General features: G+C 36.7%; 2 protein-coding genes across 6 annotated transcripts in view; one reads left to right on the forward strand and one right to left on the reverse strand.

Annotated features, from left to right (window-relative positions):
- RALGPS1 (Ral GEF with PH domain and SH3 binding motif 1) overlaps window positions 1-25,454 on the reverse strand; it is a 78,601-nt gene that overhangs the window by 35,074 nt on the left and 18,073 nt on the right. The window lies entirely within an intron of this gene.
- ANGPTL2 (angiopoietin like 2) lies at window positions 7,206-23,693 on the forward strand. The gene is made up of 5 exons (XM_053996515.1): window positions 7,206-7,512; window positions 16,179-17,035; window positions 20,842-21,035; window positions 21,277-21,547; window positions 22,105-23,693. Exons 2-5 carry the CDS (start codon window positions 16,228-16,230, stop codon window positions 22,302-22,304), a joined length of 1,473 nt encoding a protein of 490 aa, XP_053852490.1. The 5' UTR covers window positions 7,206-7,512; window positions 16,179-16,227; the 3' UTR covers window positions 22,305-23,693.

The following is a 25,454-nucleotide window of genomic DNA, read 5'->3' on the forward strand; positions in this document are numbered from 1 at the left end:
AGGATGAAAGGTGTTAGCCTATGCCCTGCAAATTCCAAACAGAAGTGTAAGAAAATGGGCTTTTGATAGGTAGTGGGGTGCAGGAAGAAAAAACCCAAACTGACAGATGTCAAAAAAATTAAACTTAATGTAATATGCTAGAATATAAAAGAACACATTTTTTGTAATTACACACCAAGCTACCCTTTTCCCATATTGTTCCTCTCCCTCTCTTCCTTTAAAGCAAGAGGATAATTAGGTTTTATGATTTTTTTTTTTTTAATCTTGGCAGTGATATTTCAAACTCTTCTATATATATGATGTGATAGTAGGTATAGATAAGAATCAGTTCATTTTGCACAGAGGAATGACAAAATTATTCCCTTCAGCAAAAGACTTCAAGACCCGTTTCTCAAAGGAAAGCCTCAGGGCTGCCCCATGCCAAAGAAAACACACAGCACTAGCTTTTCAAACTTTGGCTCACATTTGTGCTACTGTGCACTGAAAAAAGCTAGGATGTGAGGCCACTGGGATATTTTCCAGAGGGTGAGCTCATGGGCAGCTTCTTCCACAGGCAAGTATCATTTTCCAGTGATACTCACTTTTCTCCATTGTCACCAGAACTAATTTTGCATCTGGATATTGTATGCAGACAACAGTGTTCATTAGTTTATGGTCCCATGGAAGTAACAACACATGCTAAGGAAAAGCAAGGCCAAATAATCAAGGACTACATTTATTAATGAAAATCACTCTGTGTAAAGGGGACAAATTATTTTTAAGTTGGTAAAAGAAAACCAAACCTGTAATACCAAGCTTTTAAACTTATGCTGGAGAGTTCAAAGAAGTAATATTAATAACAGTTTAAAGACAGGAAAACATTAATACAGCAGAAAGTGAACTTCAAATGTAGCAGTCAATGCCACCCGGATAGCACATTTTGAGTCCTCCATCCACCAGACAACAATTTCCAAGGCTAAATTTTACTGAAAAATATAGTTATGGAGAACTGCAGTGTTCAGCAGGATGCAAATCTAAGTCTATATACTTGTGTCTTGATTTACAGTTAAGCTTCTCCTATTATTTTCTTTATTCAATACTCAAGGCTTCTGAGAAAGTAGCACTGAGGCAGATAATAAATAAGCATACTTTGGAGTTGATGGGTAACAAAGAGGTCTTAAGAAAAATACTCCCAAGCCTTTGAAAAACCAGTGATTATTCAGCTTCACTCAGTTCTGAAGAACCTGAACTGGAGCATGTAAGCTTTAAAATGTTCATGAACAACTACGGTGCGCAATTTGTTGCTCGTTAAGAAAGACTGACATAGCATGCTATGAAAGACAAAACACTTTCAGTCGAGTAAATCACATGTACAAATTTATACTAATGAAAAAAGCTGGGCAGGTATTAAACAGCAGTAACAGAAACAGAGCCTGGGTTCAAGTTTTCTGTTCTGCCACAGAACAGAAAACTTTTTACCTGCTTTTACCTGAGCAGCACCATTTATTCTTAACCATTCAGAATCTGGGGGGTTTATGACAACTTCCAGGCACAAGGTGCAATCCAAAACTTACAGCACCTAGAACCATTTCACAAATATACACTGCTGCAAAACTGATAATAAAAAAATCTGTGCAGATAAAGACTGAAAACTTGCATCATTATCAACTGATACTTTTTACTTTTTATTTTTTTAAACTTTTTTTATAATGACTATAAAACTATACTGAAAAATAGTAGGGCTAACAAACCAAAAATTAGGTGGTTAAACCACACCACTACTGCATACTTGATATATACTTTCATGCATAGTGGTCTGTTAAGGGTCTGTGCAATTCTGCAAATGCACGTAAGCTAGTAAATAGCTGATGTATGATATTTTTGTCAGTCAGACATTCCCTACTTTGCAACAAAAAATAATTAGCTGATAGAGAAGTATTTCACACAAGCCTGGGGACTTCAATTTATTGTTCTTAGGTAACATTTTGATCAAGTAATATAATAAACTATCACAGTTATTTGGTAAATTGTACTATTACTGTGAAAACCACAAACACACGCTGTAAAAGAAGGTAAAAAAAAAAAGTAAGATGTTTTAAGGAACAATTTAGTTCCCTACTTATAATCATGTACACTTCTAAAGATATTCACAGCCCCTGAATGCACATAAGCTGCTGTGTAACACAGATGTCTGGGCATAGCGCATTCCTTCAGTATAGGAAGCAGAGTCTGCAAGACACACAGTAACTTAGTACACATAACAGAAGAGAATCTATGGAAAGTAATTATTTTCCATTTTTGCTCCTCACAAATTGAATAATGACACTGATTTGATAGGAGGGCCAGAAGAGACAAGGATATATTTCCAATTTGTAGTCAACAATATTTATGAAAGCATTTTCCTACATACAGTAGTGTGGTTGCATCACACTAAACAGAGGACAGAGGGACAGTAACTTATTAATTAACTATGTGGTAGAAAGTCCAAACTACTACAGTCAGCAGTTTGTAAAACCAAAGACACCATTGTTAGAAGATTAGCTCATAGGCAAAAAAAGCCAACTGTTTTGTGGTATTGCTGGTTTCAAGAAGACTGGATATTTTCCAAGGATTAAGGGCTGGAAAAATTTTGTACAAAACCAAATGTATATTCTGGTTAACCTTTGTAGGATTTGGAATATTCTAAAAAAATCTGAAGACAAACCTTTGCTAAGGCAACACCATGTGATTTGTAACATACAGAAATGTATTCATCATAAAATGTCTCAAGAGAGACTTTACACATTTACGACATGGTCCCATGAATGGCTGTCAGGGTGATAACAGGATTGGAAAGCTTGCCATAGGAAAAAAGGCTAAAGGAATTGGGTTTGTTCAGCATAGAGAAGTGAAGGGGCAGGAAGGGAACCTAGCTGCTCTTCCAGTACACACAGAGCAGTCACAGGGAAGATAGAAATACTCTCTCCAGAGTGATAGCAACAGGTCAAGGAGTGATGGGGGAGCATTCTATCTGCATATAAGCAAATTTCTTCTCTGCGAATACACTTAAGTATTGAAATAGGTTTCCCAGAGGAAGATGGCAATTTCCCTTGCTGGAAATACTCAAGATATGGCTTGACTGGACACTGGGTAACCTAATTTATGGCCCTGCTTTCCACAGAAGGTAGACCAGATATTCTCCAGGGGTCTCTTCAAGCCACAACTCTACTGTTATATGACAAGTTTGAAAAATATGCTAGCCTATACCTGCATATCTATTATTGAAGGGGAGTTTGGAGTGCAGCAGTTATGTGGACTAATTTGCTGCAGCAGGAAGGCTCTGTATGGACAAGCAGACAGTGGACCCTGATTTTAACTGTGAATAAAGTGAGTATCTCAAGCAATCTCTTTTATCATGTGATATAAGCAAAATTTAACTTATAAAAATAGAGCTAGAGAGGGCACCTTATTTTGGTTCAATCTGTCTCAGCAACATTAACTAACAAAATTAAAATTTGATGTTGATCCCATGGTCTTTCCTGAGTACTCTCACCCTATTCAACCCCGGGAATTAATCATCCCACATTTGTCACCACAGTAATGAAGCCTAATATAGAAAAACATACCAGTAAGTGCAGCAAAACCCAAGGAACTTTTAAACTAAGATACCAGTTAGTGAAAGAAAATGTTACCAAGAACTCAACTGGAATTACATTCAAGAAGCTGTACTGTGAATCATCTCTGACTGGTGCAAATCATTTTGTTATCCATTGAAAAGGCTAAAAATTTCTGAAGCTGTCTGGAGCTTTCTACCAAAGCTTTCCCCCTAAACAAATCAGATTTTCTCCAGAATACTGTCAATTCTTTTTTATTTTTCCCCAAAACCCAGCTACTTCCTAGTACTTTTCCCATGAATCAGGAAAAATACATTACAGAAGATTAAATGTTTTAAGAGTGATGCATCTTAACATTTTTAAACATATACTATCCAATGTCAGAAAGCAGAAAATGCTTCAAAAAAGACTATAGGAAAAAGGCAAAGGTACAATAGCTGTTTTCCAGATGTTACTTCCTGTCAGCAGCAAGTGGTGGTTAGGGACTTCCTGAGACAGATCTTACATAAACACTTTCGGGTTTAAGTCTGGGTGGTAATTTTTCTTTACAATGTTTTTTCTCTGGATCCATCCAGTTTTTTTCTTTTTCCTGCTATTCCTACAAAACCACTTTTCCTTTTTTAACTTTTGGGTTTGAAAGATCTTGTAGCAAATGAATCTGGCAATTGAACTGCACCCTATCTGGAAAAACAATCTGTTTGATTTCTCAAAGTTTACCTTTTTAAGATTGGCACATTCTTATCTCTTTCTGTTTACATTGAATTTCTGATCATTAAATCAAAGTTAATTTCTATGACCAGATATTTTATAGTATTTTCACTCATTCTCAAAGCCAAGTCTTTCAAACCACTCCTTGCCAACTGCATTACCCTGCTGAAGACAACTGTCAGAATTCACAGTCAGAAATAACTGGATGTTAATGCCTTTCTGCTAGTAGGATGTTTTATTCTCTAATCACAGACTTTAATACAAGCCTATCACCAAGATTCTCAGGATGAAGGACAAATCAACTACGAAATCTTTTGCAAATCACATCATTCAGCCTAAAGCCTCTTAAAAAAACCAGTGAACTGCACTTCACAGCATTACAAATCCAAGGAAAAGGTATGCCCATTTGGTCCAAGCAGAATTCCCACACAAAGGCAAATCCCATTTTTTCTCTTCAGTCCTTCCCAAGGAGCAAACACCTAATGTTATCCTAACAATTCAGTTATGCTACAAACCCCTGGCACATCCAAATAAAAGCTCCCCGTCTTCTGTCAAGTCGGCACAACTTCTCTTTTTCCCTGTAGACAAAACTGCAACAGGTTGAAGAAATAAGCTTTGGCATATGCTATTTGGAACAACCTATACACAAAAGCTTAGAGGTTATTTAGACCGCTTTTTAGAGACCAAAAAGCACTCGGTACTTAATCAAAAGGCTGATCTGTGTAAAAATATGTTTCTTGTTCAGCAAAGGGGACAGTGAAAGAAACAGAGTTTGGCTAGTTTTGATTTTTCAAATATTTTATTTGTAACAAAATTACCTGTAAGAGAATGCTAATGACTAAAAAATACACCACAAGAGAAGTCTCTAGGCTCCTTCACTGAGTAAAAATTTTAGGCATTTAACTGCATTTGTTTAAGTGCCTTAAAATCAATGGACCTAACTATATGTTAAAGAACTTAAAAGTGGTTATGGATACTTTGTAGATATGGGCCTAAATCAACAACCTCATCCTCAGGAAACATTTTTTTTCCAAGAACCTTGGTGCTGCGGGGCATAACTTCAAGTTAGAAACCTGTATTTTCCTACAAAAGCAAAGAATCTAAAACTTCATTTTAAAATGAAAACTAAATATTCCACCCAAGTAGTAATCTAGCTAGAGAATCACCTATCTAGCTCTACAAGCAGTTAGGAGCTGGAGAAACTGATCAGGAAACGATGACAGGAAACAAACACTCTAATATCCTGACAAACACTCATGGCAACCCACCCCCTTCGCTCTTCCTGCTCCCACTCCCCTGCCTTGAACAGCTCTGTGTATGCTAGGCTGAAAAAGCACCTTGGGAAGGAAGGAGTGTGAATCATACACATGTTGGAAGTTTACTGGGAATATTACTAAATCTGTCAAAAATTAACACAATTATCATTTTCTGGTTCTACTAATCCAGCTTTTTCAGTATAAAACTGGTACATTGGAAAAGCTTTGGACTACTTTAATCCCAAGCATCCAGACTATGCTCCTAACTAGCACTGAAATGGCCACTCCAGTCAGTGGTCCTCTCTCTTTAGAATAGAAAGGAATAAGCTTCTGAGTTAAAATAGAAAATAATTAACATAACAATATATAAGTAAGTTGAAGGAATCACAGGCCATAGAGGAAAGGCACAAAAAACTTTAAAAGCCTAAGGCATATTGAATTGATAGTGTAATATAGTTAGATGTGGGATTTTTTCTGACATTCACTTTTATGATGAAAATAATTTGTCGTTATAACAACAACTACATGTTCATGTTTTAACTTGAACAGAACTGGTTTTAATACAGTATCTTTAAACCTCTTTATTTGTCCTCTGGTTAACTCAAGCGCCCTCATATTGGTTTCCTCCAATTCCACAAAACCCAAATATCTTCAAAACTGACTGACAAATTGCAAACAAGCCCATTATTACAATACGAAACAGCTTTCTTATGATGTCAATGATATACAGTGACTGAAACAACCATTTGGTTTCCTAAACTGTAATAAAAACTCCATTTTTATGTTGCAAAGTTTAACTTTTGATTTTGCTAATTTCTTTACAGGATTCCCAGCAAGTTATAAAGGCAGATTTTAAATTCATTCATTCATTCATTCATTCATTCATTCATTCATTCAACAAATCTTTTTTAAACCCAGAGCTAATAGCTAATAACCAAAAACATTCTACATACAGAGAGTTCTATAATAGCAAATTTTTAGAGGTTTGAGGAAAATTGCAGGAATTCCCATAATTCAAATGAGAAACAGGCTTTAGATTAGCAGGACAAGTACGAAGAATCACTCAAAATGCACAGAGATTCAGCCAAATAATGAATTCTCGATCTGCATTAGAACGTTTTAAGAGCTTGCTTGAATTTGGACGATTTTATTGCCCATTATTTCTGCTTTCGAGCTGTTGCCTGACAAAGCTGACCTAGGAAGTACTAAGAAAGGAGCCCTCCAGCGCTACACTGAGTAAGAGTGCTGGCTCGGCTGGCGCCCGCCGAGTGCCTGAGATGAACATCCATCTCTGCATCCCTGAGCACGCTGTGACGAGATCCTAAGGCAGGAAGTGCCCCCCGGCCCCCGACATTTTGGGGCCGAGTCCCGTGCAGTTCCCCACCCGCACTGCCGCTTGATCTAACAAAGCGAATCCGCGTTTCTCGCGGTCTCCCCAACTTCCCTTTAACCCCGGCATTAGCGTTGTTTCGCGGCTGAAACTCGGCTTCCCCCGAGGCCGGGTCCCACAGCCCGGGCGGGGCGGGCTCAGCCGGGGTGGCCAAAGCACGGAGCTCCTCCCGGCGGCCCTGCTGCCGCGGCGGCCCGGGGGCGGAGGCAGCTCGCCCGTCCAACCAGCGCCCGGCAGGTCGCCGCTGCTTTGCCTTCTCTCCCCCTTTACCGGCCAGGATAAGCCTGCCACAAAGACCAGGGGTTCAAATGAGGCAGCTCCTGGCCGCCTGAAGGGACGGCCGGGAGCGCCGAGCGCCCCGCGGGAACGTACCGCTTCGTACGCGGGGCGGAGCCGGGCTGACGAGCCCAGAAGGGTCTTGAGCAAGAAAAAGGCAGAAGAGGAAAATAATTGCGCCTCTCTCCCCAGCACGTCCCGTCTGGTCCCAGCACGGCACGCGCGGACTGCGGGTGGCCGAGGGGATGTCACGGCGGTCGGGCCGCGGCGGCAGCTGCTGACGGAGCGGCCGAGGAGCGGAGCAGACGCGGTAAGCACGGGCAGTGCCGGGGGTGCCGGGCGGGTTCCGTACGCGCGGCTCCGGGCTGCACCGAGCTACCCAGCCAATGCAAGCTTATCAGAGTAGGACTGCTCCCGAAGATAAAGCAGCAAGCCTGCTTTTTGACTTCAAAAGAACAAAAACTACCCCCGAGCCCAAACAAAAATCCGTCACATATTAAAATAAAAGCTGTAAAGATAGCTGAGACATCATGTGCCAGGCTGTGAAAGCCTTGGTATTATTTTCAAGAATACGATTTTCTTTTTTTTAAAAAAACTTACTTATCTTTGCACGTAACTTTGATCTTCACACTTCCTTAGACATTCCATCCAAGAATGTTTCTAGGACATACTATTTTCTAAGGGACTGTCTATCTTAAAAATTATGAAACCTCCATTCAGTCTTTTTTACACTCATGTCTGATTAGGGAGATAGAAAACTTTCTGATACTTTAACAGTCTGTAAAGTAAATATTTGAAGTATTTCACAAAAACTGAATTTAAAGAAGAAACTACCATTTGTGAGTACATTCATGTAGGCATCAAAGTATTACATGGTCTAATTACTGTTTTTCACGGGTAAAATGAGTCACATTTATTAAAATATGAATCTCTTTAAAGGCTGTTCTGGACAATGTGCATGCACACATATGAGTATGCACAGTATGAGCGCTTTCTGGTACTGATTGGATTAAGTGAAAATAAGGTGAGGCCGCTGTTAAGGGAAGCAACAAAAAAAGCAGTGCTTTCTTTCAGTAATTACATTCCACATCTATGACAGAACTTTAGTAAAGCACAAAGAACAATCCACAAACAACTAAAATTCTTGGTAATCAGAAGAAAATTTGTACTTCCTGTAACTAAAGTTTTTGCCAAAAGTTGAAGAAAGTTACAAGGCAACAAAAGATACATAAACTTCTGCAGTTTCTTGCAGCAACTGATAGTATTTCAAAACAGAAGTTCTCCAAGACCTCATGAAAACACTCTCATTCTGATGTGTTGCTTAATCATCTATTCCCCTCATTAGAAGATGTATTACCTTTTAAGAAAACTGAACTGGTGCTTGAGAAACTGCTTGCTCAGTTTTAAGTGGGCAGAAAATCTGACAAGAGAAGTATTCTAACACAAGTATCTTAAAGGAATTAATCGGTTAATGCCAGTGTGGCACTTTTTACAATGGAAGTAACTAGTGGCAAAACTGCAAAAGTGATTCCCTCTGTAAGTTTGGAGTTAAATTATTCAATTCAGTTTAGTATCATGTTTTCATAACTAGCACTGCATGCTACTATGTGTCATCCCTTTCCTATGTGTTTACTTTAAAACTTAGAGCCCAACTTTAAAGTTTTTTTTCAATACATGTGGTCTACATATTACTGTGCTGTATTTTCACTGTGAATTGCTGTTTCCTTTTACAAAACAAAACAAAACAAAAAATCACTACCTAGGTTTTTCACAGCAATACCTTTCATCTAAAAGTTAAGACGTGAGTTTATTCTAAAAGAAACCCTACAGCAGTGGAAGTCCTTCCTCTTAGAAAAGATCAAACTTCACATTAAGTTTGAAGATTACTTTTGAGAGGTAAAAATTGACAGGATAAATTAACATAATTCCATAGAAGAAAACGTGTGAAGGAGTAAAAAACAGAGCATGAGCTCTAAGACAAGAGACAGGGAGTAGGAAAGCAAGCAGATTCAAAAAATTCATGCTTGTCTGTCTTATCACAATGGTGTTGTGAAATCCAGATCATATTACTGGCTTGGTGCCTGGAACATGCCAGCTAACTGTAAGTCCACAAACACTGGCTATCAAAGGATTCTGTAGAAGCAAAAACCTAAGATTTTTTTTTTAAAAATGCAAAACCAAGCCTTCTGATCTTTTCATAGCAGGATTTTACATTTTCAACACCCTTGCTTCATTTGCTTTTATAATGCAATAAAAATGTAAAACTGCACTAATATAAAAATACCTTTCATTATCAAAGACAAAAGTATTAAACAGTGAAGATGTGTTGCTAGCTGTTCATGTTTCTTCTTTAGAATGCACAGCTATCAAATTATGTATGAATTCACAATAAAATACAGCAGTTTATTTTCTGGAGAATAAATGCTATCATAGCTAACACTATGCCTTTTGTGAACATGCCTTCCTTTATAAGCCTCAGTGCCTGAGGATTCTGCACAGATGGCGTATTAGAGGTACAGAGGAAAAGACAGCCCATCAAAAGTACTCCTGGCCTCGTTTTATTAAATATGATCAGCACAAAAAAGCCAATTAACAGTGGTTTAGCATAGCTGAATGAGCTCATTTGTATGTATGGTATCATTTTTTCTTCATAGTCAAAGCAACCGTTTCAGAAAATATGAGTGTTATGCAAAAGTGTGTGTGTGTTATCCTTTTTATATTTTTTCACCTATCTGGGTATTCTAAAAGGCTTTGATGTGTGAGAGTAATTACAGTGCATTCAGTTCTGGCACACCTGACCTACGTGAACTCTTAACAATCCGCCCTTCTAGACTGTAAGCCCTCCTCAGTCAGAGCAATTTGTAGAGATGGAAATAAATGCTGAGTGTTGGACCTAGCCTATCCACTCTTTAATTAAATGGAAGTCACCTATTACAAAAAAAAACCCAACCCCCACAAAAAAAAAAAAAAAAAAAAAAACCAAAAAAAAAAAAAAAAAACCAAACAAACAAAAAAACCCAAACCAAAACCACACCCCACAAAAATAAAACCTTACATAGAAAATGGAGTGAAATATTAAAAGAAATTAACCCCCACAATCCTGAAATTAACTTCTTAGGTATGTAATACTCTGGGAGTCTTTTTAGGGAGGCTGAGTAACAATGATTATTGTAAAAACAACAGTTGTTATCCCAAAGATACAGTGACTTAAATGGAGAATCCTAGTTTAGTTTAACAGCTTCTGAGCATTCTGCTTAAGAGTAAGTCACATAGGAAACCTACTGCATCACCTTGTTTACAATAATTATCATAGCTCAGTAAACTATTACTGCCTCCTTAGTTCCTCAGCTGCAGCATACAAGCCACTAAAAACCTTTTCTAACTTGTTAAAGTTTGCTGCTGTCTGCTTCATATACCAGGCTCTCACTATCAGTTGCACAAACCAAACAGGTAGTGTTTTTTCTTGTCTTTGCAGTAAACTCAACTATACTGCAATCCAAATAGCTACTCAAGCCCCCAGAAATGCTCTTGTTATAACATCTGGGTTTTAGCAACGAAAATTGCCTTCTCTGTAAAGGAGTCTCCAAGGGTAGCGAGAGTGTCATGTATGATGTGTTTGAAAGCTGCCTGTTCATGGATCAATGCATCACCATGTCACACCTATGTTTCTCTGGCTTTGTTGCAGTTTACTATACATAGAAATTCAAGAGCAGCAGCAAGAAGCAATTCTATTACTTTTACCTACTGGGATCTGTTATGTTCCTTATCTGTAGAAATAAGCCATAATAATGCAATTTAAGATACAAAACTTCTATTCTGGTATGAAATCCAGGCAATTATTTTTCCCATTTGTCTTAGTTAAGGTGTTCCACACAAGATTCACACAGATCATTATTTTGATTTTGTACTTTTCCAGAATGCTATAGTACAGGAAATGTCTTAAGTATCAAAACCTTTCCTTCTTAAACTGACTTGTAATGTTAAGCAACACATAATAAAGTTCAGTGCTCAGCCACCATCAGTATTCACCCTGCTCTACTTTTTGCAGGACACCGAAAAGCACAGGTATAAAAAGAACATAGTATAAACTCCTAGACACAAAATGCCAATCTTTCAATGGTTGAAAGACTCAACATTGCAAAACCACTTGAGATCCAGATGCGAGAGGCTTTCATATACACTCGGGCTTTCATATACACATTTCTTTCCAGAGTAGTATGGCAAGTGTCTCTTTTATGAACAAATTTCATTCAACAAAAAACAGCCATAGCATTGAAAAGCTACTGGCAGCATTTTCAGATAAGCTTAATGATTCTAAGATTATTACTGTAAGTCATATTTTTCATCTGATGGAGATAGACCTTCACTTGTACACAGAATCCCACAGGCAAAATATTTCATAAAACCTGAAAGAGACAGTTAACCAGTCTCTTTAGTAAAAATGAGATCCTCCTAGGCATGGCATCAAAACCAACAAATAATGAAGAAAGGTATACAGGTTGGATTACCCAATATTATGCAAATTGTAAGTAGCTGAAAACAAAAAGACCATAGTCCCGACATTGATAACTTTACTGCTCCCTCTTAAGGCAAGCTGATTTAAAAGTAGGAATCAACATTTGCTAGATAGTAATATTGTTCATGTAGAAATATTTTTACCTTTATAATTTCAGGATCACAACCGTGATTAAACAATACGTTATGAAACATCTGTACAATTTTATATTGTAAAATACTAAAATCTTGTTGAAGTACATAAATTTCAAAATACTCGTAAGAATCAAAAGGCAACACATTTTGACTAATGAAAAGCTGCATATAAACAAGACAGAACACAAGACAGAAAAATGTTTCAAAGCAAAGCCAAAGTAAGATTTTATTTATGTTTTCTCTCTAAAGGACAGAAAAAGCAATCAACTGCTGAAACATCCCATATCCCTTTCAGACAATTTATTTCCTCTTTTGTCACCAGATCATGGAAATATCCTTACTTGGGTAAACAATGAATGAGCAAACCACCTACTTCCAGTTATATACACAGACAGGCAAACATCTGGCATACAAGCCAAAATTTTAACTAAAGCACTTGTGCTGGCTAGGACTATAAAGCTGCTACAATTATATGCCACACAACAATGCTGCCAAACATTTTCATACAAATGCAGTTATTCTGGTAAAAGACAAACACGAAAAAAACCGTATTTGGCCTGAATACAAAGTGAAATATACTGCCAAGTAGAGTAGACATAAAAAAACTCAGGTACATCTGCACTAGTGCAAGTTTGCCCCAACTCAGTTGCTATGAAAAGTGCTTTTACAAGTATGCATCTTGAACAGCCAGAATCTAGAAATAAAATAATGAAATTACTTAAATCTGATTAGAAGCTCCATTTGATGTTTAACCAAAATAATTACTTCTAAGTGTGCTTCATTCACCTGTATGCTTGTGTGTTAAAGTTTTGTCAGTATGTATGAGGATAAGAGACAGACAATGCTGTATTTCCAGTAACTAAGAAAATTTGTCCCAAACCTGCAAGTGTTCTTTTAGATTGAAAAGTCTACAGCTGCCCAAGTGGAATTTTGCACTGGGAACAAATATGGTCCTAGTAATATAGTTTCCACACAGTCCGCTGCAGAAGAACTACTGGCAGAGGGCAAGGGGTAGGCAGCCAGAGAAACAGGAAGAACTGAGTGATCAGCAAGCAACAGCAGCAATCAAGTACAAGGAGTATCAGCAATTACTGGGCACAGGAGAAAACTGGAAGTTAATGTCCTAGACATCAGATATGACCTTCCTCTCACCTGGAAGGAATCCTAATGTCCTAAGAATCTGATGTTCTGCAACTCAAAGAGGAAGGTATTAAAAAAGCATTAAATCCTTCCTTAAAATTGTTTCTCTGGCTTCCCTCCCTACTTTCTCCATTCCAGAAAGCTTTTTTGTCCCTGAAAGATTAATCATTGAGAGTTGCTCAAATGATCATGTTGTGAACTTCATTTTAATCCAACTGCAGAAAGGAAGGAATGCCATTTATTCATGTAGTCCTTCCCAATATGCAACAAATAGGCCTCATTCTAAACACTTTTTTTTTTTTTTAAACTAAACAAGTACAAACAGTAAGAGACTTACAGAATTATCATATACAGACTGCAGGAAGGAGGAGAGCTTATGACAGTATGATTCTTGTTTCTGTTTGTACTGGGGTATTCAGACTCTAACCAACGTCACTTTCCTTCCACTGATTTTTCTTATAAGAAGAACATCTGTCTTGACAAGCGGGCAACATCATGACAGAGAAACATTTCAGGACAGTCTAATTATGCTGATGTCATTCACTGGTGGCCTGCCATCTGCAACCACTGGTCAAACCCTAGAACAGGCTTCCTAGAGAGGGGTCACTCACATGGTCAGGCAGTGGGACTAAATGATCATGAAGATGATATGTTATAACGAGGCTGATGAACTCTGGCCCATTATTTTCTTACACAGTTCTTAAAAAAATCAGGAGAAAAATCTGTTACATGTTGCTCTTTCTTCAGTTCAGAAAAGTATGGGTACCCCAAAGCCATACTCAAAGCAGAGAGATGCTGATATGAGATGCTGTAACAGACAGAAGTGAAGTCTGAGGAAAAAAGCTTCTTTTCAGTGGTCACAATAAGTACAGGTTTAGAGGGGGGGAAAAGGATATTAGAGTTCCAACAGCAAAATAAAAATATTTTACACCTATATGCAAGAGACATTTGCAAAACCAGTAATCTGTGCAGGAACACGAGGCCTGGAAAACTGCCAGGTTTTCCAAGTCTGATCTGCTGTGCAAATGCTGATTATGCAAGTTAAAGCTATCTGGGGTAAATTTATGTTCCCTATTTTCCAGGACTCCAAATAGCATTGCTTTACCTACAGAAACTGTGTCAAACTCCAGATTTTCATCTGACATGTTTTCAAGATTTTTGAAAAGCTCTGAACAGCACAACTCCTTTCTACTTGCAAAATGAAAATGAGTTTATTCCAAGTAAGAAACGGAGGCAAAAGGATATAACCAAAAATTTTAAAGAAGGATTAAGTCCTGGTCACTTTGTTTGAATCTTTTGCAGAAACATCTATGGTTTATTTCACAAAACCAGAAAAATACAAATGACAACCATATCTCTTCTCAGTATGAATAATAAAGGATGCATATCCAGCATTAGCTTGACATTAAAAAAAAAAATCTCTGAAAAGTCAGCAGCTGCCTAGAATCATAAAATAGTTTAGATTGGATGAGACTTGTCTTTGTCTTACAGAGCAAGTTTAGTTTCAACATTAGATCAGACTGCTCATAGCCTTACCTAAATCAAAACTTAATGTATTTCCAGGAATGGAGATTCTACCACCTATCTGGGTAACTGCTTCTGTCCTCAGTCACCCTCACAATGAATTTTTTAAATAAAACCTAGTTTTTTCCTGAGGTAATTTGTATCCACCATATACTTTCACTGTGCACTTCCAAAAAGAATTTTTTACAAACACCCATTAAGTAATTGAACATGTCCTTCTTTACCTTCTCACCTGGAGGCTACACAAACCTCACTCTTCCTGCTGCTCTTCAATCGTTATGTCTGCCAGCCTCCAGCTAGCCATGCTGGGTGTACTCAGCTGGACTCACTCCAGTTTCTCACAGCTGTTACTATCACCATTTCATGTAATTAAGAAAAAATATTGTACCAAAGATGACCAAACAGTAAGGTGATAGAAACTTAAATACTGAATGATTATTCCATGAGAAATATTTTACAAGCAAAGAAAAACACTGTAGCAACACCACCTTGGTTAAAAAGTATTTGACTTTATACACTGAAAAATCTCCATACTGCATTTTTCATTTGTTTTATTTAAGAAAACTAGGTTGCATATACATATGAGTATTAAAAATCAACAACAAAAAGGTTTTAGAAATACACAACATCAAAGTGCTGTTCAAGTAGCTGATAAGAGAGTGGTTTGTGACATGGGAATTTCTGCCAGTAGTGACAATGCTAAGCCCATGTTTCCAAGTCTACTGTTGCCTACAAAGTTCAAGTATTCACTTATTTTCTGAGAGATTGTGAAGGCCTCAGCTGTCCACCTTGAATATGAATCTGCATGGATAACTAAGTTAGGGCAATTTCACCAAAGGGCAACTGTTGCAGTATGCCAGTAGACATTACCAGCTGATTTAATGCATTGTCACTGTCCGCCATGCACATTTGTAGCTATTCTTCCCCTTTCAAGAAGGAACTCTGAAGTGAGATGACTAGGCTGAGTGTAGTGACAGTGTCTCCAGTGAGAGTCACAGTAAATGTTTCAGTCGTAAATTCTACTAGTCCAGAAAAATAACAGATTTTACTGCCTATAATATCTGAGTAGTAGAGATTTTAACTTACAGTTATTAAGGACCAATGTAAAATAAGTTTTTCCTTTTTTTTTAAGCAATGGAGGTTCAATACTACTGAATAAAGTAAAATTGTTACATATCACCTAAACTGTATCTCTTGCAATGTATGTGCAGTTCTAAAATACTGCAAATTAACAGTTTGATATTTTTAGAACTTTTAGCAGCATTAATACATACATTAACTTGCATTATGTTTACCTTTAAAGGTTGTATTTGTAACGGTTAAGAAAGAGAAAGTGTAATTAATATTTAAATGAAAACGCCAATCTTGGAAACTTTTGTGGTATTTCCCTGGAAGAAAGGACTCTTCAAATCCTTGTATTTACTGCTTACTTTCTTATGGTTCTTGGCAGGCTTTAGATGAACTAGCAACTAGTCACTATAGTTCTGACCACAGAAAGATACAACTACTCCCCATGATGTCCCCTTTAGTCAACACAAGTTGATGCTGGACCTCATTTGTACACATAGTTACTATGCGCTTTTTGTAAGTTTTAGAAGAGATGATATTTTGTAAATCCACACTGTTTTTCTACTTATTACTGTGAAATTTATTTTAAAACAGATTTTACGAAGTTCTTTGCAGAAGAATATTTGACCGGAACTAGAGGATCATGATGACAACAAGATTCATCTGCTTAATACTAGTAACTGTTGTGGGAGTTACTATAAGTGAAACACAGGAATTTGAAGACAATGACAAGGAAAAAGCTCAAGAATTCATTTATATGAATAGATATAAGCGTTCCAGTGACACACAGGACAAGTGCACTTACACCTTTATTGTACCTCAGCAGAGAGTGACAGGTGCCATTTGTGTTAATTCTAAGGAGCCTGAAGTTCTGCTTGAAAACAGGGTAAATAAACAAGAATTACAGTTACTTAACAATGAACTTCTTAAACAAAAGAGACAAATAGAAACTCTCCAGCAACTGGTAGAGGTGGATGGTGGAATTGTTAATGAAGTTAAACTCTTAAGAAAAGAGAGCAGAAATATGAATTCTCGTGTCACACAACTCTACATGCAGCTATTACATGAAATTATCCGAAAACGTGATAACGCCTTAGAACTTTCTCAACTTGAAAATAAGATTTTGAACCAAACTGCAGACATGTTGCAGCTTGCAAACAAATACAAAGACTTAGAGCACAAGTATCAACATTTGATGTCAATTGCCAATAATCAGACAATAATAATTGCCCAGCTGGAAGAACATTGTCAAAGAATGCCATCCATCAAGCCACTGCCACAAACTCCACAACCACCAGTTAAAGTGTACCAGCCTCCTACTTACAATCGCATTAATAACCAGATATCTACTAATGAGATTCAAAGTGATCAGAACTTAAAGGTTCTGCCACCTACCTTACCAACCATGCCTGCAGTTACTAGTATTCCAACTTCAACTGATAAACCATCTGGTAAGTAATATTATTGATACATTTACATTAGTTTATGCTAATATGTAGTGGACAACATTTTAATTGTAATATCAAAAATGCAGTCCAAATTTATTTAGCTAATGAATTTTACATACATGCTGTAGTAGAAACACAGAAAGAAAGCAAAAAAAACCACCTGTGAATGTCTAAGACACTCTATACCCACATATTTTTCTCATGTTACTTTGCTAAGACAAACCTATCATTTCTATTACATGTATGAGATAAAGGACTTTCAGAAAAATCTTACAATTCAGGTAATCTAAATTTTATTTACCTTTGCTCAAGACTCAACTGCTACAATTGATGACATCTGAAGGAGTTTGACACTGAGTAAACAAATGAAATTATTACAAGTTTTTTGATCTAGCATCTGATAATGTGCTTGTGTAATTAAATAAGGAGTAAGTATCTGCTCTGTACCTTATATGGGGCACTTGTGCTCTAGACAGGAGCAGAAGGAAGCAAGTGGTGGAATAGTAGTGGGATATTATACAGCCCTTATTAAGAGTCTTAGGAGTTCTGCCACAAGCATGATTTGACAATGTGAAATCACATTGGAGATCAACTGATCTATGTGATAACAAAATAACAGGTAAAGGACTCAGTTTCACCTATGCCCCCACATTTGAAAAAAAAAAAATAAAACAAACCCAAACCAGTTCAGGCATATGTTCCATACTGCTCTTCTCTGTGTGGACAACACATACCTTCTTCAGAAAAAGGATAGAGAGTCACAGATCTCTGAACTCGGAGCTAACTGAAAGAGAGTAATGCAGGGGAACTGCACTCAATATATTTCATGGCTACTTGCAAAATATTCCAAAGGATATCAACAAACTTTTTAAGATTATCCAATAATGCAACTGCCACATGTTAAAAACCAAACAACCCCTGTACTGTTTCTCCATGGAAATACAATGAAAGAAACTTGAGCAAGTAAGCACTGAGTCTCTTAAGTCTGTAAGTCTCTAAAACATTTTACTACAAAGCAGTATTTCCACAGAATGCCAAAGATAGTGCACCAAAGCCTGCATTGTGGCATGCAAAGCCTCTGCCAGAAATTTCATGTTTCTGATGTACTATGTAAGGAAAAATTCTCAGAAGAAAATCAGATCTACTAGAACTCCTTTGGTGCAATAAACCACGGCCTCTCTAATAATTACATTTTTACTTCAATCTCAAAGTAGGTTCAAGCTTGGAACAGTATTCCCCTATCATTCTGGAAGTGAAATACCTTTCTCCTTCATTCCCTTACACTCTTTGAACAAAAACTTGCTAATTGGTCCACATCCTCCTTGTGCTTTCAAGTCCTTAAACTGGAGCTGAGGATTCACTATCAAACAGCAGAACAGAAAAGTTACTTGTGGTGCACAGTACTTTTGCTGATCTATCCTCATACATTTTCCTGCTTTTGAAAAGTAAAATGCTCATTCTGAACCAATCTGCAACCCTGTAGAACTCCCAAATATTCACCTGAGGAGGTGCTGTTTATCCAGCAATTTTTCACACTGATCTCCAAAAGTCCCTTTGGCAGTCCACAATTCTAAGATAGATTTCACATCTGTTTCTTCTCCCTGGATCACATCACTTACCAGAAAAAGAAGTTTCATGTTTCTTCTGCACAAATTGATTATATATTCTCTCATTTTCTCACTTGCAGATTTTTATTTGTTCAAGCGAGTTTCCAACCACTGAAGTTAAGCTAATTAAGCTTTTATTTCCAGAGTATCCTCCTTCCCCTCTCCTCACATTTCTTTTCAGTCAAGACACATTTAATACTTTTTCCTCATCCTCCAGAATGTTCTCCATTCACAAACCACATCTCAAACCCCTCCTTAAAATGCCATAAATGATGCTTTAGTCAGATGTCTGGAGGGAACTAGAAAAAACCCACAAAAAGAAACCCATAAACAACATCCTACAAAACAAACAAAACCTACACCACAACTGCCCAGCCAGCAGGAAAAATCCACCCATACTTTATCAAGTCCTTTCCATACTATGTGTTGAGTTCTGAACCTTATCCAAACCTCCTGGCTGTACTATCCACCTGATCACAGCCAACCTATGCAATGAAAACAGAAGCAAAATATAATAAAAATAGTAAATGTCTTCTATTAATCTGTTGACAGTCTCTCTCAAAAATCTCTTAAATCACTTTCAGAAAAAAGAACTGTGTAGTAGAGCACTGCTGCCGTGTGCCATAAAAGAAACTGCAAGATTAGAATGGTGTAAATACTACATTGCATACTGCTATATATATTTTTTACAAAGACAAGGTCAAAGCTGTTTGACTATTTTAGAAGTTCTTCAATAATGACTTCCTTTTTTATTTTTAGTAAGTGCCACTACATACACATTGTGATAAAATAAACCAGAGCAATTTAAATTATTAGTGCTCATTAACATTTTTTTCCCACCTCTCATAACAAGCCATGCAATGGTGTGACAAGAGCATGGCATCTATATCTTAACTGCCAGAAATCTAAACAGTTAGCCCCAAAAGAAATGGAGAAGGGGCTTATAAGCACAGCTCCAGGTACAGTCTCTGATTATGACTGAGGCAACAAGAACACAGTACCCACAGAACAAAGACTTGGATTGCCTCTTTCTACACTGACTTGCTGATTAAAATAGTTAAAAATACCAAAACCTCAGTGTTTTAATTTCCAAAACACTGAGATTATTTCTATAAATCTAATTTATTTCTAATGCTTTTGCTGAGTACCATTAGTAGTGTTGGACAATAAATTATGAAAAACCATAGGACTGACAATTTAAAACAGAAATTACTCTTGATAGCAGTATATGCTTCAGTAAGGCTCCTAGTCAGAAGATCTGACAAGCCTTACTCCTTCAGTGGGCAGGGAGAATCAATCCAGGGCCTCAAAACTCTAATCCTGAGGATTCTTGTTGACTTCACTCTTCTGCTGAGGAAGCAAGCAGCTGGGGGAGTCTTATCTGCAGATATCAACACAGACTATAAATAATTTATATCTGAATTTATAAATAATTTATTTCTGAATATCTCAGATACATTAAAAGAGAATTATCTTACACATGGAGAAAATTTCTTGAAAAAACAGGAATATAAGATACTTCCAAAAAGTGTAAGCTCTTTATAGACTATTGAACTGAAGGAAAAAAAATGCATTCTCCTTCTGAAAACAAGACTGTGTGAATTGCAATTTCTGTGAATTCAAAGTATATTAAGAGTCCTCTCATTTATATAAAGTTTCTGTCACAAGCACGTTATGTTAAAAAAAAAAAAATTCTTAATTTCTATGTTATGTTGTAATTTATTAAGGTGGCAGCAGTAAGACCTACAACCTATTTATGTTGTTGCTTCCACTGTTAATGCCTGTGCCAGTGACATTTTTGGGATCTAAAAAGCTGAATTTCTCAAAGACAGATTCAAGGTCAAAGTTACTTTTTTGTTTTCTAAAGGAAATTCTTATTTATCTGTGGAGTCATTCATATTTAGTTTCTTCAAATATATAATTGATGGTAAAAGTACCAGTACAGCTGCCTTAAAACTTTTTTTTTTTTTTTTCAAAATCTACCTTTACCAGTAACTCATTGTGAAATGTTCCAGAAATAAAGTTACAATAAATGAATCTGTTTGAAAACACTTGGTGGATACTCATCCTTCAATAAGAGGAAAAACAAATACGGTATTTAGTGAAACCAAACTAATATAAAAAGCTACCAACTCAAATACTGCCCTGCATTAAAGAAATGCTCTTGGCAGTTTGATGCAGAGCCTTTCTATTTTGACACAGGGCCGTGGAGAGACTGCCTACAAGCATTAGAAGATGGCCATGACACAAGCTCCATCTATCTTGTAAAACCAGAAAACACCAACCAGCTCATGCAGGTCTGGTGTGACCAACGGCATGACCCCGGTGGCTGGACTGTCATTCAGAGACGGCTGGACGGCTCTGTCAACTTTTTCAGGAACTGGGAGACATACAAGGTTAGGACAAGAGAGCCAATTAATGTTTCCTACACTCTAGAACTTACTGATAAAGTTAATTTAAAGGGTGATTTTAGAGTCTGGCTAAGAGCCTACTTGAAAAAGAACTTGTGTGTTTACCCTTCCAGAAAAGGAAGTCTGTATAAAATAAGTTACTGCAGTTTTCTGCTTAAAAATACACTCAGATTTACCACTAACACAGATGCAGGACATTAACATGCTTCTCTTGCTTCCTTTACAGCAAGGATTTGGTAATATAGATGGAGAATATTGGCTTGGATTAGAAAACATTTATTGGTTAACAAATCAAGGCAACTACAAACTGCTCATAACAATGGAAGACTGGTCAGGTCGAAAAGTATTTGCTGAGTATGCCAGCTTCAGACTGGAGCCAGAGAGTGAGTACTACAAGCTGAGACTGGGACGCTACAATGGCAATGCGGGAGATTCCTTCACTTGGCACAATGGCAAACAGTTCACCACGCTAGACCGGGACCACGACGTATACACAGGTAGGAGGTCCCTCTCAGCTGCCTTGCCATTTTTGCCTTTACATCCCCACCTCCCCCTTCTTTAGCTCTTTCTTTTGAAAAAGGAAAAATACTTATGGTCGTACATACACAAAAAAAAAAAAAAAAAAAAAAAAAAAAAAAAAAAAAGAAAAATTGCACTAACAAAGGGATTTGTCAATTAGTGACTTATGAAATACAAACTGATGTGTCAACCCTTATATATACTAACGCCAAAATTAAAATTAAAAGTTTTTACACTAGACAAGGGTCTGTAAAATATGCTATGAAGGGTTATTTGAGACAGTAACACCCACTGATTTTCAGGCAAGAGAAGTAACAAAAAGGATTCTATCTGTAGAACCTAACTACCTAGCTGGTTCCTGAAGAAGCCTAAGTTCACTTTGTACCACAGGATATCTACATGTTAAACATATAGTTACTAACAAAAGCCCAGAACAACCAACCAACCAGTGAAATTTTGTACTTTGCTTGCTTGCTTTAAGATTTTTCATTTACTTCTCAGCCTGAACTGGAGCTTTCTTTTATTTCTTTTTCAGGTAACTGTGCTCATTACCAGAAGGGAGGATGGTGGTACAATGCATGTGCTCACTCAAATCTCAATGGAGTCTGGTATCGTGGAGGACACTACCGCAGTCGATATCAGGATGGTGTTTACTGGGCTGAATTCCGGGGAGGATCATATTCACTAAAGAAAGTTGTTATGATGATAAGACCTAACCCTAACACGTTTCACTGAAATAACTCTTCTCTTTGTTTGCTTTGTTGTTCTAGAAATCATATAAAGCTATGATTTTATTACCTGAAATTATCTTTTCAGAAATGAGGAATGTAAGATACTGTACATTTATTGGTAAGGTATGAGGGCTTGTATATTATATTTTCAAGAATCATCCCAGGAAAAAGAGCTGAAGAAAAGGAACTGTAATAACATTCAGAACACCTCTTGGTCCTATTGGAACTTGCAGTTTAGATGAAAACTGTAGATAAACTTCCTGTTTTTTTTTTCCCTGTAAATTAAGTTTGGGTGATAAAAATACTGCCGCCACATTTAAGTATTTTTGTATGTTATGTATAAATATTCTCAAATACAGGAAATATTACAAACTGTACAGCAAGAGTTTTATTATTATTATTGTTGTTATTATAAGCAATCATTTGACACAGGAATCACATCCTTTGAACTATGTAGCTGATATATGTACATTAGTGTGATGATTATGTAATCTTTGTTAACTACCATTAATAAAGTTAGCACTATATAATTCTGTTTTGAGAGCAGATACTCAAACTATTATTGTCCTGATAAATCTGGCCTTTTCCCTTTACTATGTGCATTTAAATAATCTGCTCCCATAAAAGTTCACCATTAATTCAAATATGTTAGATTAAAAACATGAATTACTTTGTTATCAAAATGAAGTAGCTACTTGCATATGGAAATGAATCCAGATTTATAATAGGTATTATGTGCTCTATAGCCAACATGTTATACTACACAACTGTTACAGTATTTTGTTCCTGACTTCAGTGATTACCTGGTGCGTAGCCTCTATAATCAGAAATGGCTGGATATAAATTAAAGGGTCTATCCAACTTTGCAGGCAAATGATGGATACCAGTTTATAAGCTATTTAATAGCCTTAGCTTTTAGATAAAAAATAATATAGAGAACTTATCAGTAGCAAAAAAGTTATTTTTAACATATTTCACAATTATTACTGTCAAATTATTAAACAGATTTACTCATTTATATTTAGAGGTCAGTCATACTTATGAAATACAGACTGGCATAATTCTAATATTCTTCTGAGATAGGTTTTTATAACACATTGTTAACAAACCTATTACAATCAAACTACTACAAAAAATACAAGTTAAAGAATGCATAAAAGAAGCAGAGTGAAAGCCTCCAGAAGTTCAACATATTTTTTGGTCAGCCTATATGACACTGACTCTGTGTGTGTGTGTGTGTGTGTTTGCATACTTTTCCCTTATTACCTCATCGCATCTTTACGACAGTATGATGTGTGATGTAGCATGTGCTGTATATAACTGAAAGTAGGGTTTATAATAGATTACCCCTGTAATATTGTAACCCTTAATAAAGTAACAAATGTTATTTTGAGATGTTGAGATTTCATCTTGTTGTAGTTCAGATTACTACACAATAGTCTACCTCTGATTCAAACTCTGATATGCAACCACTGTTGACGTGTGTGAAGTATTGAAATATTGCAACATAAAAAACCAAAATAATTTTCAGCTGAAAAAGATACACAATTTCCACACAGCTCAAGAAGGAACAACTTTTTGTAGGTTATATGAAACACCCACGTTTTTCAAACAGTATTCAAGCTTTATCTTCCATGGGGTTATCTACTGAATTCTGGAAAATATCTGTATTTAGATTAGAAATATTAAATGCACCTACTGGCCCCAAAGCCTGGCTATAGTGCTCTCACAATTTGTAGCATTAAGGCTACTTTATGCTTGGCTTGAGTACAGAACACAGAGAACTTCAGGTATCATTGTGCAGATCTCAAGAATGAGGCATTCCCTAGAAAAGCTATTACAGTTGCTCTTCTGTAGCTGGAGATATGGCTGGAAATACATCTTTATAGTATACACTCATAATAGGCTTTAAACCCATGCTCAAGCTATCAGTCTTTTGTTAAAATAATCATATTTTTTAACCTGTTTACCTAAAAGGGGAGTCATTTACCTAGATACTCGTCCATGTAATTAAAAAAGATAATGCACAGAAGTCAGTCCATGATTACCGGGAGATACCACATGTGAGAACACAACTTACTGATATTTTACATAAAATTTGCGTATTTGCCTAAAATAATTTTAAACACAGAGCCTGGCACATCAAAAATAATTAAATATTAGGGATTTGGAACTTATACTGTGAAATTATTGGCAAGTACGTTGGAAGAATCACAGATTTTACTATGCTTATTTTTTTAAAAACTCCACATAACAGAACTCATTTTGCACTAGGTCCACCTAGATGACATTACTACAAACTGTGAAAAGCCTTAGTTTTTTCCCATTTCCCTAATTATTTCCAAAGGTTTTCATTACATTACTTCATTGCTCCCCAAATGTACATCTTTGGCAACCCTGCAGTCTAAAAATCCCATACCATAAACTTTCCTATCATTAGCAAAAGCACATTAGGTGAGTTTATACAAGAGAGAATTGCAGCACTATGGAGAAGATTACTAACAACTGCAATTCTCCTGTAAACCTCCATTTCAAGCAGTGCCACAGGAAACTGCCATTGCTCTTCTGAATTTTTGAAGTATCTCTGCCTTTTTCAGAAGAGTAAAGAAAATGCTGTCAAACTAATACATTATCTGTGTATCAGGAATGAAACAGTGGGGCTCCACCCTTAGCATTTAGAGAAAAGGCTGTCACAAGACTGTAAACTGAGAAGACATCTAGTTATTCTTTTATATACATATTTCCAAATAATTATTTCCTGAAACTGTTCTAGTATCATTTGACGTTTTCAGAATTACCCCCACTGTTATATTCCAAGCAGAAAAAAAAGCAAAAAGTGCAATAAATCTATAGATTGTAAGATCATACCCAACTTTGTTTGTTCTGTAACATACAGAGACAACCTAAAAGATCACCAGCAGTGAAGACAAGAAAACACTGTAACTAGCAATAACAACCATGAATTTTCAAAACAATGTGACTGCTATTTTTTCTTAAATCACACTGTGGCTAAACATTTCCAACAGTCCACATCACAGCCTTGCCAATCTCATGATTTGTTTTTTTCTTTCTTTCTCTCTTTCTCCCTTTTTAAAATTGAAAGACCTGTCTGAAAACAAAACAACTGTTGGATGTTTAACAGGTACTTTTAAAC

This window comes from Vidua macroura, chromosome 21 (genome assembly GCF_024509145.1).
Source record: "Vidua macroura isolate BioBank_ID:100142 chromosome 21, ASM2450914v1, whole genome shotgun sequence".
Lineage (NCBI taxonomy): Eukaryota > Metazoa > Chordata > Aves > Passeriformes > Viduidae > Vidua > Vidua macroura.

What these genes read in the sequence shown, in the direction of transcription:
- ANGPTL2 (XM_053996515.1), top strand. Translation starts at nt 16,228, where the DNA reads ATGATGACAACAAGATTCATCTGCTTAATACTAGTAACTGTTGTGGGA. An exon ending in TTCAACTGATAAACCATCTG is followed by an intron (nt 17,036 to 20,841) that starts GTAAGTAATATT and finishes ATTTTGACACAG; the next exon opens with GGCCGTGGAGAGACTGCCTA. An exon ending in GGACCACGACGTATACACAG is followed by an intron (nt 21,548 to 22,104) that starts GTAGGAGGTCCC and finishes TTTCTTTTTCAG; the next exon opens with GTAACTGTGCTCATTACCAG.